This window comes from Xiphophorus hellerii, chromosome 20 (assembly GCF_003331165.1).
Source record: "Xiphophorus hellerii strain 12219 chromosome 20, Xiphophorus_hellerii-4.1, whole genome shotgun sequence".
Lineage (NCBI taxonomy): Eukaryota > Metazoa > Chordata > Actinopteri > Cyprinodontiformes > Poeciliidae > Xiphophorus > Xiphophorus hellerii.
Genome location: NC_045691.1, coordinates 24,016,994 through 24,031,199, shown reverse-complemented (window position 1 = coordinate 24,031,199; position 14,206 = coordinate 24,016,994). Strand labels below are relative to the sequence as shown.

General features: G+C 41.3%; 1 protein-coding gene and 1 long non-coding RNA gene across 2 annotated transcripts; one reads left to right on the top strand and one right to left on the bottom strand.

Moving 5' to 3' along the window:
* Positions 1–3,796: 3,796 nt before the first annotated feature.
* LOC116710752 (uncharacterized) lies at positions 3,797–7,604 on the bottom strand. Its single transcript, XR_004337125.1, has 3 exons — positions 7,286–7,604; positions 6,463–6,557; positions 3,797–3,843 (listed from the first exon to the last, which is right to left on the bottom strand). It is a non-coding gene; the product is annotated as an uncharacterized LOC116710752 (long non-coding RNA).
* A 198-nt stretch (positions 7,605–7,802) lies between these two features.
* LOC116710750 (neuronal vesicle trafficking-associated protein 1) lies at positions 7,803–13,557 on the top strand. Its single transcript, XM_032549971.1, has 5 exons — positions 7,803–7,984; positions 8,330–8,465; positions 8,616–8,732; positions 11,824–11,934; positions 12,233–13,557. Exons 2-5 carry the CDS (start codon positions 8,337–8,339, stop codon positions 12,431–12,433), a joined length of 558 nt encoding a protein of 185 aa, XP_032405862.1. The 5' UTR covers positions 7,803–7,984; positions 8,330–8,336; the 3' UTR covers positions 12,434–13,557.
* Positions 13,558–14,206: the final 649 nt, after the last annotated feature.

Here is a 14,206-nt window from a genome sequence, read left to right as displayed (position 1 = left end):
TATCTGACGTCAACTTTTTACACAACTCCAAACGTGCACTCCAGTGAATTATTTAGGGTTATTTTCTCTATTATCTAGACATTTACTTGTAAGAGTTTTTTTGTTTTTCTGGTAGGCAATATGCTTTTTGACTTTGAAACCAAAACAATATATGAAAACCATAAAATATATATACATATATATTTTGAATTTAATTACATTTTTATACATATTTGTTAAAACTGCTACTGTCAGCATAATATCAGATAAAGTGTTAAAAACATTGTGCTCTTACTGCAACCTAAGTGCAACACTTCAGGTCAAAAACAACCAATCACAGCCAGGAGGAAGATCTTAGTGCTGTCAATCAAACTCGTGAATGCACTGCTCAATGTGCTAATGGTGATGAAACAACTCACCGTTGCATGAAAGCTGTTTGTCCACCATCAATGGCAGCCATGCTAATGAGCCTGAGTATTCATGGCAAGCTCTGTTGTGGGAAAGCAGCTGTAGCAGAAAGCGAGGGGGAGGGTGTGAGCAGCCGTTACACAAGATTGATTGACACCATTAAGACCCTCTTCCTGACTGTTTATGCAAAGGCAGTTTTACTTTGTTTATTTTATTGTTTTTACAGATTATTTCTCGTAATATGTTGTCACAACTTAGTGACAGTCTTAACAAATGTATTAAAAACATTTTTCATAAGTTATTTACTGTAACTTTTAAATTAATCCATGTTTTTAGTGTGGTATAAACTAACCACGGATGCATGTTTTGCACCTGGAGCAAAAGAAAAAACAACTATTTCACCCTAAAAAGTGGCAAAGCTTCTGAATTTTAAGAATCATTCATTGTTACCTGTATTCAGGAACTTAAAGTGTTTCAAGCTCGGTATTTCTGTCTGACTGCCATCTATGCGGATTTGAAGATTTGTTTTTCTAAATTTAAGCCGGTTGGCCAACACAAGAGTCCAGTGGAAAGACTTATTTGCAAGTACAATCAACACCCACACACACGCAAGAGCAACTTTTTAGTACTTTTCCGCTGTTGTGACCACAGTTCTACTAAGGGTTAAAGGTAAACGAAAGGAAATGCTGCCAGTTTCACAAGTCATTGCGATGAATGAACATGGTGTCGATGTGCAGTCCTGATCAAGATGCCTTATGTCCACCGTTGTTGTCACAAAACAGCTGCGTAGTTTTATTTTTAACCAGCATCAGATAATGAAGACCGGAGAGACTATGAATGACGCATGTCTCAGGTATTTGGTTCTTTAAAATCTTGTTTCTAATCTTGATGTTTTGAGTTCAGTAGAACAAAACTGATGAAAGGAGAGGAATGTGGGTTTTCGCCACCCGGATTATCTCACACACAGCTGTCGGCTCATCACACACTGAGGTTAATTACAAATCTGTGTCTGCAGATGTCAAGAAATGACGGTCCATAAATAAAAAAAAAGCATATTACACTAACAAATAACTAAGTAACCATTTGAAAATAAGACAAACATCAGAATAATGTTTAATATTCCCTTTGAATTTCCCCATTGCATATTCAAAAGGAAGAACACTTCATATGATTATTTTTCGCAACGTATTTCACACTTTTTATCTTACATTTTAGTCTGTAAACATTATTTTTTTAAATTTATTTTCCTGACGATAGCAAAGTGATTTCTTTGCTATTTTAAAATTTTGTAGTACACAGGGAAGATATTCCGAGTTGCTGGAAATCTAGATGGAGCTAAATGCAGGGCAGTGCTTTAAAGTGACCTTTTGTAGCAGATATTCTGATATTAATCAAATAAATTATCCTTCGTGGTTGAAACCAGGGCTGGATTTACATTATGCGGTCCCCTCCCTACTAAAGTAAAATTATTTTGCAAATGCAAAACACAGTACATTAATAGGTAAAACTATACATACCGGTACTTTAATACCATTATGCAAACTGATGACGTTTCTTGACAAGTAGCTCCACGTCGTTTCCCCCCACACCTCTAAAAAAACACTCTAACTTCAAAATTTTCAAATACTTGAGTACTGTTTATATAAAAATCCCAAAATATTATTACAACTCACCTGATATAACTCTTATATGAAGTACAATGAAACATGAATTGATTAAAAAATATTTGGGGCACACCCCTAAAAGATTTAGACCCTGGGCTACTGCCCCTTTAAGCCCCTTCTAAAGTCTGATCCATGTTGTAATGTGCTAAAATATCAAATAGGGTTTGAATACTTTTGCCACTTATAAAACAGACATAAACAGCCATGAGCTGGGTGAGAAGTCAAAGGATGTAAAGTAAAAAAAAAAAGAAAAAAGGAATTGTTTTACTTTCCACTAATGCATGCAGTATTTCTGCAGCCCGGAAATTGCAAAATGTGTCTTCCAGATCAGGAGGAAACAAAGAACCTCGTTGGCCCGAAAAGAGTAAATCATCACAATGAGTTCCTGATCAAGAGGCAGAAAATATCCATTCATCACACTTTGATTTCATTTTATCCGGACCGTGACCGTCTGCCGTCATCTGCAGCCCCCCTGGTAAATGCGAGTCCATTGAGAGGCATGAGAGCAGAAGTGAAAAGTCTGAGAAACAATCCTGTGTTGACTCAATCCATTCCCCAACCCCTCCGCCTCCCACTTCCGCCTCGGCTCTCCCTGTCCGGCTACTGCTGCACATCTGACCTCACTTCAAATCACAGCACAGCGTTGCTGCCAACAACTCAACATTTATTTAGAAACCAGACTGCAGCTCAAACAAGGCTAACTAAATGTGAACGTTTGGGAAGAAGCCATCAGGAAGTGAGCCTTTAAACAAAACGTGCAGAGCTAACTTTTTGGGAAAGAGGAAATGAGCTGCATTCCAAACACATTCCCGAACGAAAATATATTTATAAAAAAAACAAAACGGTGTCTTTCATTTTGATGAATGGATTTGAAGTACATGATTTTGGGGGGGTTGGATAGGTTGTGAAATCCAAAGCTCATTATGTAGTCTAAGAGAGGTCACATGGCTGGTGTCAGTGAGCTTACTCCTCCCATCAAACGCAGCCGCATCCAGGCCCAAATTCCTCTGTTCCGAACAGAATGGAAATTCCACCACAGCTACTGCTTCCTCCCCGGGCTTGTGAGTCATTGAAAGCCGCTGTGGAGAGTCTGCCCTTTTTCCTGCTCCCAGTCTGAGTCTCAGGGTGTGTCTGCCTGTGACCTCATCTCCACAGGAAAATTACAATCCACAAACTTCAGCAGCAACAGGCACGGAGCTTCTGCAGTTTTGCTTTCCACACAACAAGCCGGGAAAATTTACGGAGAAACATCCCGGCTGGGTTACAACAGCAACTCGGCGGATGTCGAGTCCCACGCTCGGGTCATCCAACCTGTCTCCCACCCTGGTTTCTGTCAGAAATGCTTCCAGACCCTTCTGTTTCTTTTTTGTTTGGTTGGTTTTCTTTCAATAGGAATTTTAAAAAGCAAAAGAGTGCTCCAGTTCACATTCAAAGGACTGCATACTGCTGGCCTGACCAGGGAGTATGGAATTATAGATTTGTGAAAAGAGCCTTTGTTGTCAAAATACAATACGTCTCGCGTGGCAGCACAGCCTTTAAACCAGACGCAGCAAAGTCAGCAGATAACTCACTTTACAGAAGCAAAAACACAACACAACCACTTCATGCACATGGTCAGACTCACCTCACTTGTCTGAGGTTGTGACAGGTCCACTGGGATGAAGATCTACTTGGTGGGAGATAGAGGATCCCCTGTTCAAACGGCCGGTGGTGGTGCTGCTGGTGGAGTCGGCGCTCTCAGTGAGAAAACTCCTGCTCTCTCTCTCTGTGTGACGGAGCCCTGTCCATGTGGCTGGATGGGAAAAGGGAAATAAACCTTCTGGGCAGGGCGCCAACAACAGAGTGGGTTTTAAAGAAACAGCAGTAGAACAGGCCATATAAGGTCGAATGACACGGCTGATCTAGAGCATTACACGCACCACACACACATGTACTCTGAAAAGCCAGAAAACACAGTACCATGTGGTTTGTGGGAATACTTTTCTGATTACTTCAAATCTTTTATTACCGTTACACGATAAAGCTCTCTGATTCATTGTTTTGGTTGCTATTCAAATAAAAATATAACTTTTTTAAATGATAGAAACATACTTTTTGTAACCTGTATTTAGAAAACTTGATAAATTATTTAGTTCTAAAGGTGACCGTGGACACTTTATTTTGAAGGAAGCAGAGCAAAAATGGCTCTTTGGAATATAAAAGTTGCTAACCTTTGACCTAGAACTAAAGCCTGTCTAATATCAGGTTTTCTTGTATTTCACGGAAGCAGAAACATCACGGTAGCCCATAACACGCGATCAAACACTGAGCAGGTTCAAAGCAAGATTTAATCAAATGCTGGAGTGAATTGTTAAGGAACTGCTAGCGTCATTTCTTCCCTACATTAAGTAGTGGAACAAAAAAACATATTGGATGCAATCACGCGTTAAAAAGCAATGAAGGCGGTTTTCACTTCTGCAACAAAATGCAGAAATGAAAACATCAAGGTGGTGTCTCCCTCTAGAGGCTTTCTTTTTTACTGTTTTTTCTTTTTATGCCTTTGATGAAAAAGCAACCAGACACCATACCTTGACTACATATACAATTTGTTAATATGGCTACCTTTGTCTCAGTCATCAACTTTCTAACAGTCATGTAAAAAAGCAAAATATAGCTATGTATAAACTACATATGTAACAAGAAGTTTAAAAAAAAGCATTTAGGTTTTTTTTTTCTTTCAAAATGCACAGGCTCAGGCAATCATTTATCACTTTCCCTCCATTACCCAGTGAGACTTGTCTTACTATGTGTTGGTCTATCAAAAATAATCCATGATAAAATACGCCATCGTTTGTGACAAAACATAGAACAATTAAAATGGTATGAAAACCTTTTTACAAGGTCTTGCATGTTAAAGCCTTGCTGCTGGCACATTAGCAAGGATTTCTGTTCCTTTGAAAGAGAAACAGGCCCACAGCATCACAGATCCTCCACCCTGCTTAACAGTTAGTACAAGGAGATCCAGAGATGCCAGTCTTTGCTTAAGTGCTCTAATGGTAAGTGTTTTAGCTTTTGTTTTATATCCCATCAGCATGAGCAGTGCCAAATAAATTTGTTCCAGTTGTGTGCATTTTCTACATTTGTTGCTCTTACTGTTGTTGGAGCTCGTCCAGAAAGTTTTGATGCTATAGCCTCATTAGAAAATGGATTAAATTCTGTTTTCACGTAAAATACGGTGCCAAATATCCCATAAAGACAATGTTTCTTCATGTCTTCACCTCAGAGGAGATGCTGAACTTCACAGTATCTACTTCATGTGCTACCCTATCAGCGGTTAAAACCACCAGGCTAATGCACAGTGCTTTAGTCTTTTCCTTTACTGTTCCCTTGTTAACTAATTATTTTCACAGTTTTGCTCTGAACAGGTTTGATTTCGTCAGTTATGCTGCTTCCCCCAATCCCATTTTACTGGCCCTGTAACCTGGCAACAAGCAGCTGGCTAATACGCAGCCACAGGCTTGTTCTTTTTTTTTTTTCCCTCACATTTCCAGGGAGCTACATAATAAAGAGACACTGTGGATAAAGTAGGCACAGGCAATCTCTATACCATATCACTGTATGGTTTCAGGCGACGCTTTGAATATTAAAACTGGTCATTTTTCTCTAATGGATCAAATTCTCTTCTTCCTACTGAGAACCACATAAAGTGATTCATAGCAGGTTCTATCTGTCTTTTCTTCATGGCCTCTATATCCCGATATATGGGCAACTATAAAGCAAACGGTGAGTTCAGTGCCTTTTACTGAGAGAGACACTTACAAAGCTGCAATAACTAATTTAGGGGCCACTTAGGGACAACAAAAACAGACTGTGAACATTTGTCTATCATCCCCTTTAGTGCTGATAAAAGGAACAGCCGCCTGCTCTGACAACAAATGAGATGGAGGTGAAAAACATTTGTGGGCTGCGCAACACACTGCAGCGCTGTAAGGTCTGAGGAGCTGCAGATCCTCAGAGTTTCGTAACACACAGCCACAGCCCTCACACTGTCACATTTACCTGAGTTTCATAGAAGTAGCTTTTTTGTAAATAATAAGCACTTTTGTACCTGACAGATTCTTTGTGTGCCTGGTAAAGATGAATATAAATGAATCCTATTGAAGTAGCATAATCTTACACTGTGCAAGAAAGCAAAGTCAAACATTTTGTTTGATCAGGTTTATTCAATATTTTTGGGTTTTTTTCTTTTTTCTGAAAATTAAGCATCTACAAAGATTTCAGTGGATGTTTTCCCATGTTGATGGAGAACCAATTGCTGTTTTGGATGTTTTGGCAGTGATGTAAGAGAAAAACGGTTTTAGTCCTAGTTTTACAAAGATGAGCTGTGACACCAAACAAAAGACGAACATAGGTGAAAACACCTCATGCTCACCTTTAAGCAGGGCGGAGGATCCGTTATGCTGTGGGCCCTTAAAAGGATTGAGCAAGGATCCCTTCGTATCCTCTTTCGCCAAGTGTTGCAGCAGGCTGCAGAAATTATGTGGCGTGGGCATTTAAAGCTGCACTATGTAACTTTTATGTTTTTTCATATTTGCTAAAACTGTCTCCATGTCTTGACAGTATAACATGAGACTGTAAAAAAAAAACCTATCAAGCTCCTCTGCCTTGTCCCTGTGGTCCTTCCATCAGCTGCAGAATTGCACGGCTCTGTCAGAAACAATCAATCCAAGCCAGGATGAAGGCCCCCGCGCTCTCAACCACCCTTGTGCACACGCTGCTAAATGTGCTAATGGTGAAGAAACAACTTACAGTTATGAGAAAACTGTCACCGGTGGCCATGCTGACTAGCCTGAGCAACCATGCAGGCTGTAGTGTGGCACAACACAGAGCAGCTAGTACATGAGGGTGATTGACAGAACCAAGACCCTCCTTCTGGATCTGATTGCTTATTTCTAACCAAGTGATTTAATTCTGTAGATTATGAACCACAGGAAGAAAAGGAAGAAGAGCTAGCTTTTTTTTATATATAGATCATCGCTCTTATATTATGCTGTCAGAACATATAACTTTAACAAATGTAAGAAAAAAACACATTATTTATAAAAGTTACATACTGCAGCTATGAGAGCAAAGTTATGCTCCACACGTTTATATAAAGAAACTGTTTAAGTGAACAGGCTGGCATATAGATAGCGTCTAATGGTTGCTATGGAGACGCTGTGAATCCGAGACTTCCCAGTAACCTTCCTGCTCACCGTCTGTGGCGACAACAAAAAGGGTCCTCCACCAGCGGAAAAAACCCCACTATATTTATACCCCAAGGAAACAGAAAATCACAAGTAACGCATTAAAAATAAATTGAAACTGAATAATCAAAAAACAATTCTTAGAGTGACATTGCACTGCAACAGGACATGGATTTATTTCAAGTCCTTTTCACACATTATCTGTTTGTCCTGTCCTTGCACAAAACAAAACTGACGAAAAAAACAAACAAACAAACAAACATCATTTCTGTTGTTCCCATGTTCTCAGACACTAAATCCTCTAAGAAACACACATGTCCTATTTCTTGAGCCCCACCGCTATAAACTCATCCCACATTCAGCTGTAAGTGTTGGCTGCTGATGGGCTCCAGCTGGCCCCCCCCTGACTGCAGCATGTGTGTGCATGGATGGATGGATGGACGTTACATCACTTGTAGTGCGGCCAGACGCCAGCAGCAGCAGCAGCAGCAGCAGCGGCGGCGGCAGCATCCAGCAGCTCGGGAGGAAGGGTGCGAAGGAGGGGGGGCACGACGCACAAACGCAGCTGGCCATATTGCACACCAGCTCCGCGCAAATCGGCTGCGTCACATCTAAGAAAAACACGCACACGCAGCAAGGCTGGAACGAGAAAAGCCAAGGCATCCAGGGAGGAAGCGCACTGGTTCATAACGCGACTCGGCAGAGCTGGTGAGTGCTTGCATGCGGAAAAGAAAAGCATGTGGATGTTTTATCTTTCTTTTTTTCGCCCTTTTTAAAAAATTTTAATATTACAAATTCTGATGCAGTCACTTTCCCCTTACGGCGAGTCCTCTCCTCTCCTCTCTTTTGTTAATCTCCCACCTCCTGGCCCACAAAGCGCCTGACATCATGCATATCGTTTCTGTTCCCCCCCAACCTCCCCTCTTATCTCTCCATATGTTTCTCCATAAATTATCCCCGGAACCACACACACACACACACACGGGGCGTGACTAACAACGACGCCTTCATTTTAGCGTCACCAAGCGCTTATTTACACCTTTTTCTGTGCAGGGCAAAAATGGTGAAACTGGGGAATAATTTCGCCGAGAAAAACAACGGGAAGGCGGCATCTGAGGACGGATTTGACACCATCCCTCTCATCACACCGCTAGATGCCAGCCAGCTGCAGTTCCCCCCAACGGATAAGGTGAGATTTCTGATTTCATTAGCTGATTTAAAGAACAAAATCAAATGTTTAATACATTAAAAAAAAAATCAATTAAATTAAATTATCCTTGCTTCTGCAAGAGATCATTTAAAGCTGCTGTGTGTGTGTGTGTGTGTGTGTTATGACCAGGTGGTTGTGAAGACAAAGGCAGAATATGACGGTGAGAGCAAGAAGGGAAAGCTACGGTCCCCTAAAATCGCAGAGTTCTCAATAAGCATCATCGAAGGTGTCTCCGAGCGGCTCAAAGTAAGACCGATGATTCTCCTCCCTCATTTCCCAAATCCCTCACCCTCCTACAGCCTCATGTGTTGGAGGACAGGCGGCTGTCCCCCTCCTGCAGGCGGCATGGGGCATCTGTCACTTTCATCTGTCCAACTGAAGCTCCTCGGTTCAGGTCCCCCCCGACCCCCCTACTCCTCTCCACGTCCTCATGTTGTACAGAGACACAGGGAGCCATAATGCATAATGATTCACTTAACCCCGCCCTGAGGCTCTGATTAATTCAGCTGCTGCCATGGAGATGGCCTCCACTTCTCTCCCACCTCCCCTTCCTCTATCTGCAGCGTTCACACCTAATGCTTCCTGCGTGTTATTTTAGCCAGAGCGAGTGCTGAGAAAACAGGTAGAGTTGGGCTAAACCTGCACAGACCCCAAGCGGTTTGAGGGGGGGTCTGCCTGCCTGTGGGGTTCCCTCCTTTATCTCCACGTACAGGATCAACAGGAGGACACCAGCTCTGCGAGGAACGTCGAGCTTCCTTTATGAAGGTTTGAGCCGCAGAAATCTGGGAGAAGGAGAGACACAACCCTGTCTCAGAGAACGGCAGGCCCTTTCATCACAGACAGGCTCCTGTTGCTTCACTTTGTGTGCCGTCTGCTCCGCTTCGCAACTTTAGGATTTGATCCGACAGATAAAAGCCAGGAAACACTGAGCATCTGCATAGGATGTTCTGTTTGGGAAAAAGAAAGAAAGAAAGAAAAAAAACAACAACCCTGAAACCACCATTTGTTGGCTTCATTTTTTTTTTTTTGCGAGCATGCAGCAGTATATGTAGCATGTCCATTTATACTGGCTAATAAAAAAATTGCTTAAACAGATACCTGGCACTAAAAACACCATTTCTCCCACATCCTCTGCTATCCCGCTCTCGCTACTCTGAATCGCCAGTAGCTGTTGCGTAACTCTCCTGAGAATCGACAGCCTCAGCCTCGCAGATGGCCACAAGAGCTTCATGCTGGTGGAGTTACTAGACGCATTATTGTGCTGGAGCTCCAGCCGGTTTGTTACCAGTACAGTGAATTTCACATTTTGTCAAGCGTCATGGAAAGCACACTGGGGAAAAAGTGAAAGAAAAATCAGACCTGGTTTTAAACTTTTTTCCTTTGAGGTTTGAATTTTGGTCTCGTCCAATCAGAGAGTAGTCTGTTTCCCCTGCTGTGGATCACGCCACACTTTTCAGATTTTCATGTGACAATTAAAGCCATGTATTATTTTCATTATGCATTATGACATTTATGCACTTGTTTTTATTTCACTTACTAGTTCTGTTGTACTTTTTGCTGGTCTGTCACATAAAATCCCATTAATATACATCAGAATATCAGGTATGATTTATGTACATTCATGCTTTTGTCTACATTTACAAAAGCATACATGCTTTTGTAAATGCATACATGCATTAAACACTCTTAAACTCAGTGTTTAAGAGTGTGTTCTCTTAAACATTGCTTTTCTATTTAACCTTTCATGTAAAGAAAGAAGCATACAGCTGGAAGTAGCACTGATTGAAAGCCAAAGAAAATCACAAACATTTAAAAATATTGACATTAGTTCTTGATATCTATGGAGAAAATGCATTTATATCTAAAAAATGCTTGACTGATATTGTCCCCATGCAGCTCCTGTACCAGATCTGGGTTAGATGTCAAACAATACAATGCAAAGGCTATTAGTAAACACAGAATAAAGTATCACAGATTACAAACTCAAGAATTTGTAACAAACCTCTATTTAGTCTTTGTTCAACATATCAATTGGTGTAGATTTTGAAACATCTAAGTTTCTATGTAAGCTTCAGATGCCACAAAAGCTCTGCAACATTAAATGAACATGTTGGTCAAAACACAACTTCTTGGTTTGTAGAAAATGCTGTTGATAGCCCCGGCAAATGTAGATCCCAATTAATCTTAATGTTACCAATGTCTTTCTTCTGACTGGAAGTAACATTAAGGCTTCGGAGTGGCCAAGTCAAAGTCCCGATTAAAAATCTGTGGACGGAGCTAAAGATTAGGGTTGTGGGAAAGAGGTCTTTCAACTCTAAGGACTTGGAGATTATAAAAATAAAAAAATAAAGTAAATAAATCATTTACATATGAGCAAAAAACAACAAAAAAAATGCAAAAAGCTGATACACATTTGTCCTCAAGGTAAAGGTTTCCCACTTGAATTTTCAAAATAGAAAAGCTGCATTAAAAAAATCCAAAAAAAAATCTAGAAACCAGAGTCTGGAAAAGAATGAAAGTTTAAAACAAGAAACGTGGAGGACCTCTTCTATTCACCTTGTTTATTCCCCAGCCTTGTGTGTTTTCAGGAAGTCACGTTGTTTGCACAAAATAGCGTATAGTTCACAAAGACCCGGTCAGTTTCACCCGGTCTGGTTTCTGAGAAGAAAATTATGTTCATACCAATTCTCACTAAAATGACTTTCTCGGCACAACAAATGTCTTGATGACAATGTGTTTTAACAAACAGAAAAAAAAATGATCTATGATTTGTTAAGCATGCACACAATTTGCTGTAATAACCCAGGTAAGTCATTTATGACATTTATGAAGAGTATAAATTCCTTCACAAATGTCATTTGGCTTTTGGATCATTTCTAAAAGTTGGAATTCATGCAGTTCTGTATAATGACTCAGGAAGATTGATTTGCTTAATGAAACAAATGAAATCAATCAATCAAGCCACACGTTGAAACTTTCCCTTTTTAAAAATGAGCAAAGTGTCGGTGAGTCAATTTAACTGATGGTCATTTCCTCTGGAAAGACGAAATTGAAGAAATTCGCAAAAACAGGAACTAAAAGAGGTTTTAAATGTAAAACATGAACTAAGCAAAGATATAAAAAGTGTATTTATAAAGTTTTTGTAACCTTTTTACACTATAAGCTGCATTCACACAGCCTTCTTGGTTGGCACAGGTAATGAATGCTTCATTATCTGAAGCATTCACACCAGACAATATGTTTATTCCACTCGTGATCCGATTTAGTACACATCCTGCTCTTCACTGGTAAAAGTTGCCAGTATCTGCTCTCATCAAGGCGTTTCTATCGCCTTCAGGTGACCCTGCTGGTGATCTGCGCCCTGGCCTTCCTGGTGTGTGTGGGGTTCCTGGTCGTCTACAAGCTCTACCAGTATGATCAGCCGTGTCCTGACAGCTTCATTTACGTGGTAAAAAGTTCAAAACCTTCCTTCTGTGTAAATGCTTAACATCTGAACTTGAAGAGAATTTTTTGTTGTTGTTGTTAAATTATAACTCAAAGTTACTGTGGTAAACCTTTTGGTGGAGGTTGAGCTTTGCTTTGCAGCTTGGCAGAGAGGCTTTTTTGTTTCACTAACCTTGTCTTTCCTCTCATGTATCTTTAAATAGTCACAGTGAGTCATAGCTTAATCTTTGCATATTCTGTTGCGTTTGATGCTGGTTTGCCTATCGTAACTCGACGTGTCGTGTTACCTCCTCCTGGAGCAGCAAGGCCACTGCATGCCGACCGGGCTCTACGGGAACTACCCCCCTCAGGGCCCCGGGGGCCGCGGGCGCCTCTTCACCCTCATCAACCGCTACAACATGGCCAAGCAGACGATCACTCGGTCGGTTTCTCCGTGGGTGACCATCATGTCTGAGGAGAAGGTGACCCAGCAGGAGATGGAGACCGCCCAGAAGCTGGCCTAAGACTTCGCTGGGATCAGGTGGCCTCGCGCCTTTTCTGCAGAAAAATAAATAAATAAAAATAACACGGCTGTGCCATTCAAGCAAACCTCGAATCCTGTGGATGAAAAACAAAACAAAACCGCAAACAAACAAAAACATCTTATCTTGCCTGAGGTGCTATGCTGCCTTGTTGATGTAGTTTGGTCAGCCGATGTGTACAGTAGCTGGAAATATGTGGAGGTTTAGAGCACGTCATCAGCACGGCGAGGCTCAGTTTGGTGGATTCACGATTTCCTTGAATAGCATTCGTCGCTTATTTATTTACACGACAAAACGAAGTGGTTGGCACCGAAGAAACACGAGCACCGTCTTTGTACATACACACCCATATAAAGAAGCTCACTTTAGTACTGAGATCGCGAGCCATTCTGTGTCTGCGTCGCCTGTCTGAGCGCACATGCACGCGCGACTCGACCGGTTTGCTTCGAATCTCGTTTTTGGGCACCGACGGCCGCTTTTCACACCTCCGTTCCGTCCTTCTCACAAACTTGGTGCCGTTTCCCTCCCTCTCTCTGCCCCTCCTCCCCCATCGATTTCATCTGTGCAGAAACATTTTAATGTCATGATATTGTGAAACGTTAAGCCTTGACCTAACAGAAATGTACCAGCAAAAGAAATATTTTAAACTGCGTTGTTTTGAGTCCTCTTATTTGGACTTCTTAATGATTGTTCCCACGTTACATGGACAGCAGACGCTTTTCTTTGCTGGCTTACTGTGTACCTTAACTACTTGCTTTTCATAGCACAACTTTAATGCTGTACTGAATGTTGTTTTTTTTGTTGTTTTTTTGCAAGTGAAGACACTGTATTGTGCGGCGCTTTGCTTTGATTAATGTCACCACAGACGACGATTCGCAGCCGTCAGAAACTAGTTTTAGCCTGACGTAGTGGAACAATCTGAACCTAGTGGCTTGTCCTGTTGCTTTTCCTTTCTCCTCTCTGTATTTGCCATTTAACTCGAACTGTCCCGATACATGTACCTTTTTTTTTTTTTCCAAGCAATGTGATGACTACAATTAAAGTGCATTAGCCACATGAAAATGTTAAATGAACAAATGAAATAAAGTGCTTTCATTTCAAGCTGATGCCTGGATGTTTAAAGATCAAAACAACTTAAATTACTCTGGTGAAACACAGGAGTTCACAGAAAACATTTTAAGCTTAGCTGATGTGTTTCAACTTGTCTCTTTACTTGTGGATCCACAGAGGGATGAAATTAAATAAACACCAATGGTCTTTACTGGTGTTTGCAAGTTGGAGAAAAACTAACGCTTTTTGGAGCTATTGCGTGTTGCCAGTAAGATAGGCTGCCATGGTTTTGTCTTTTAAGGATATTGTATAAATTTCCGGCGGGATCATTTCAGATGCCTAATGTCGCCCTGTTTTATGCCGGGCTTGATGCCGGGCTTGATCAGGACTCCCGATGGGACATCTGCTTGTGTCCAAGTTTCACCCGGTCAGGCGTCGATTCGAGGTGAAGTTGAAGAGTTTTGGAGCTAGTCCCCCTTCCTGACTCAGCCACCGCCGTGCAGTAATGCCAGTAGAGCTTGCGTAGGAGGAGAGAGTGTTGCAAAGTCAATGACTTCGTGCAGCTGGCTGGGCATTGTGGATTTGACAGGTACGTGTTTTGCTAATTTGCAATAAGAAAATTGTTATTTCGATTTGTATTACAGCCACCAGCACTGACAGTGAAACAGATGCCCAGCATGATGCACTGGTGATCCAGCATCTTCC

Bases quoted from the DNA above. Each gene is read 5' to 3' on its own strand.
- LOC116710750 (XM_032549971.1), top strand. From the start codon at position 8,337: ATGGTGAAACTGGGGAATAATTTCGCCGAGAAAAACAACGGGAAGGCG. The intron at 8,466-8,615 runs GTGAGATTTCTG...TGTTATGACCAG, and splicing joins AGTTCCCCCCAACGGATAAG to GTGGTTGTGAAGACAAAGGC. The intron at 11,935-12,232 runs GTAAAAAGTTCA...CTCCTGGAGCAG, and splicing joins CTGACAGCTTCATTTACGTG to CAAGGCCACTGCATGCCGAC.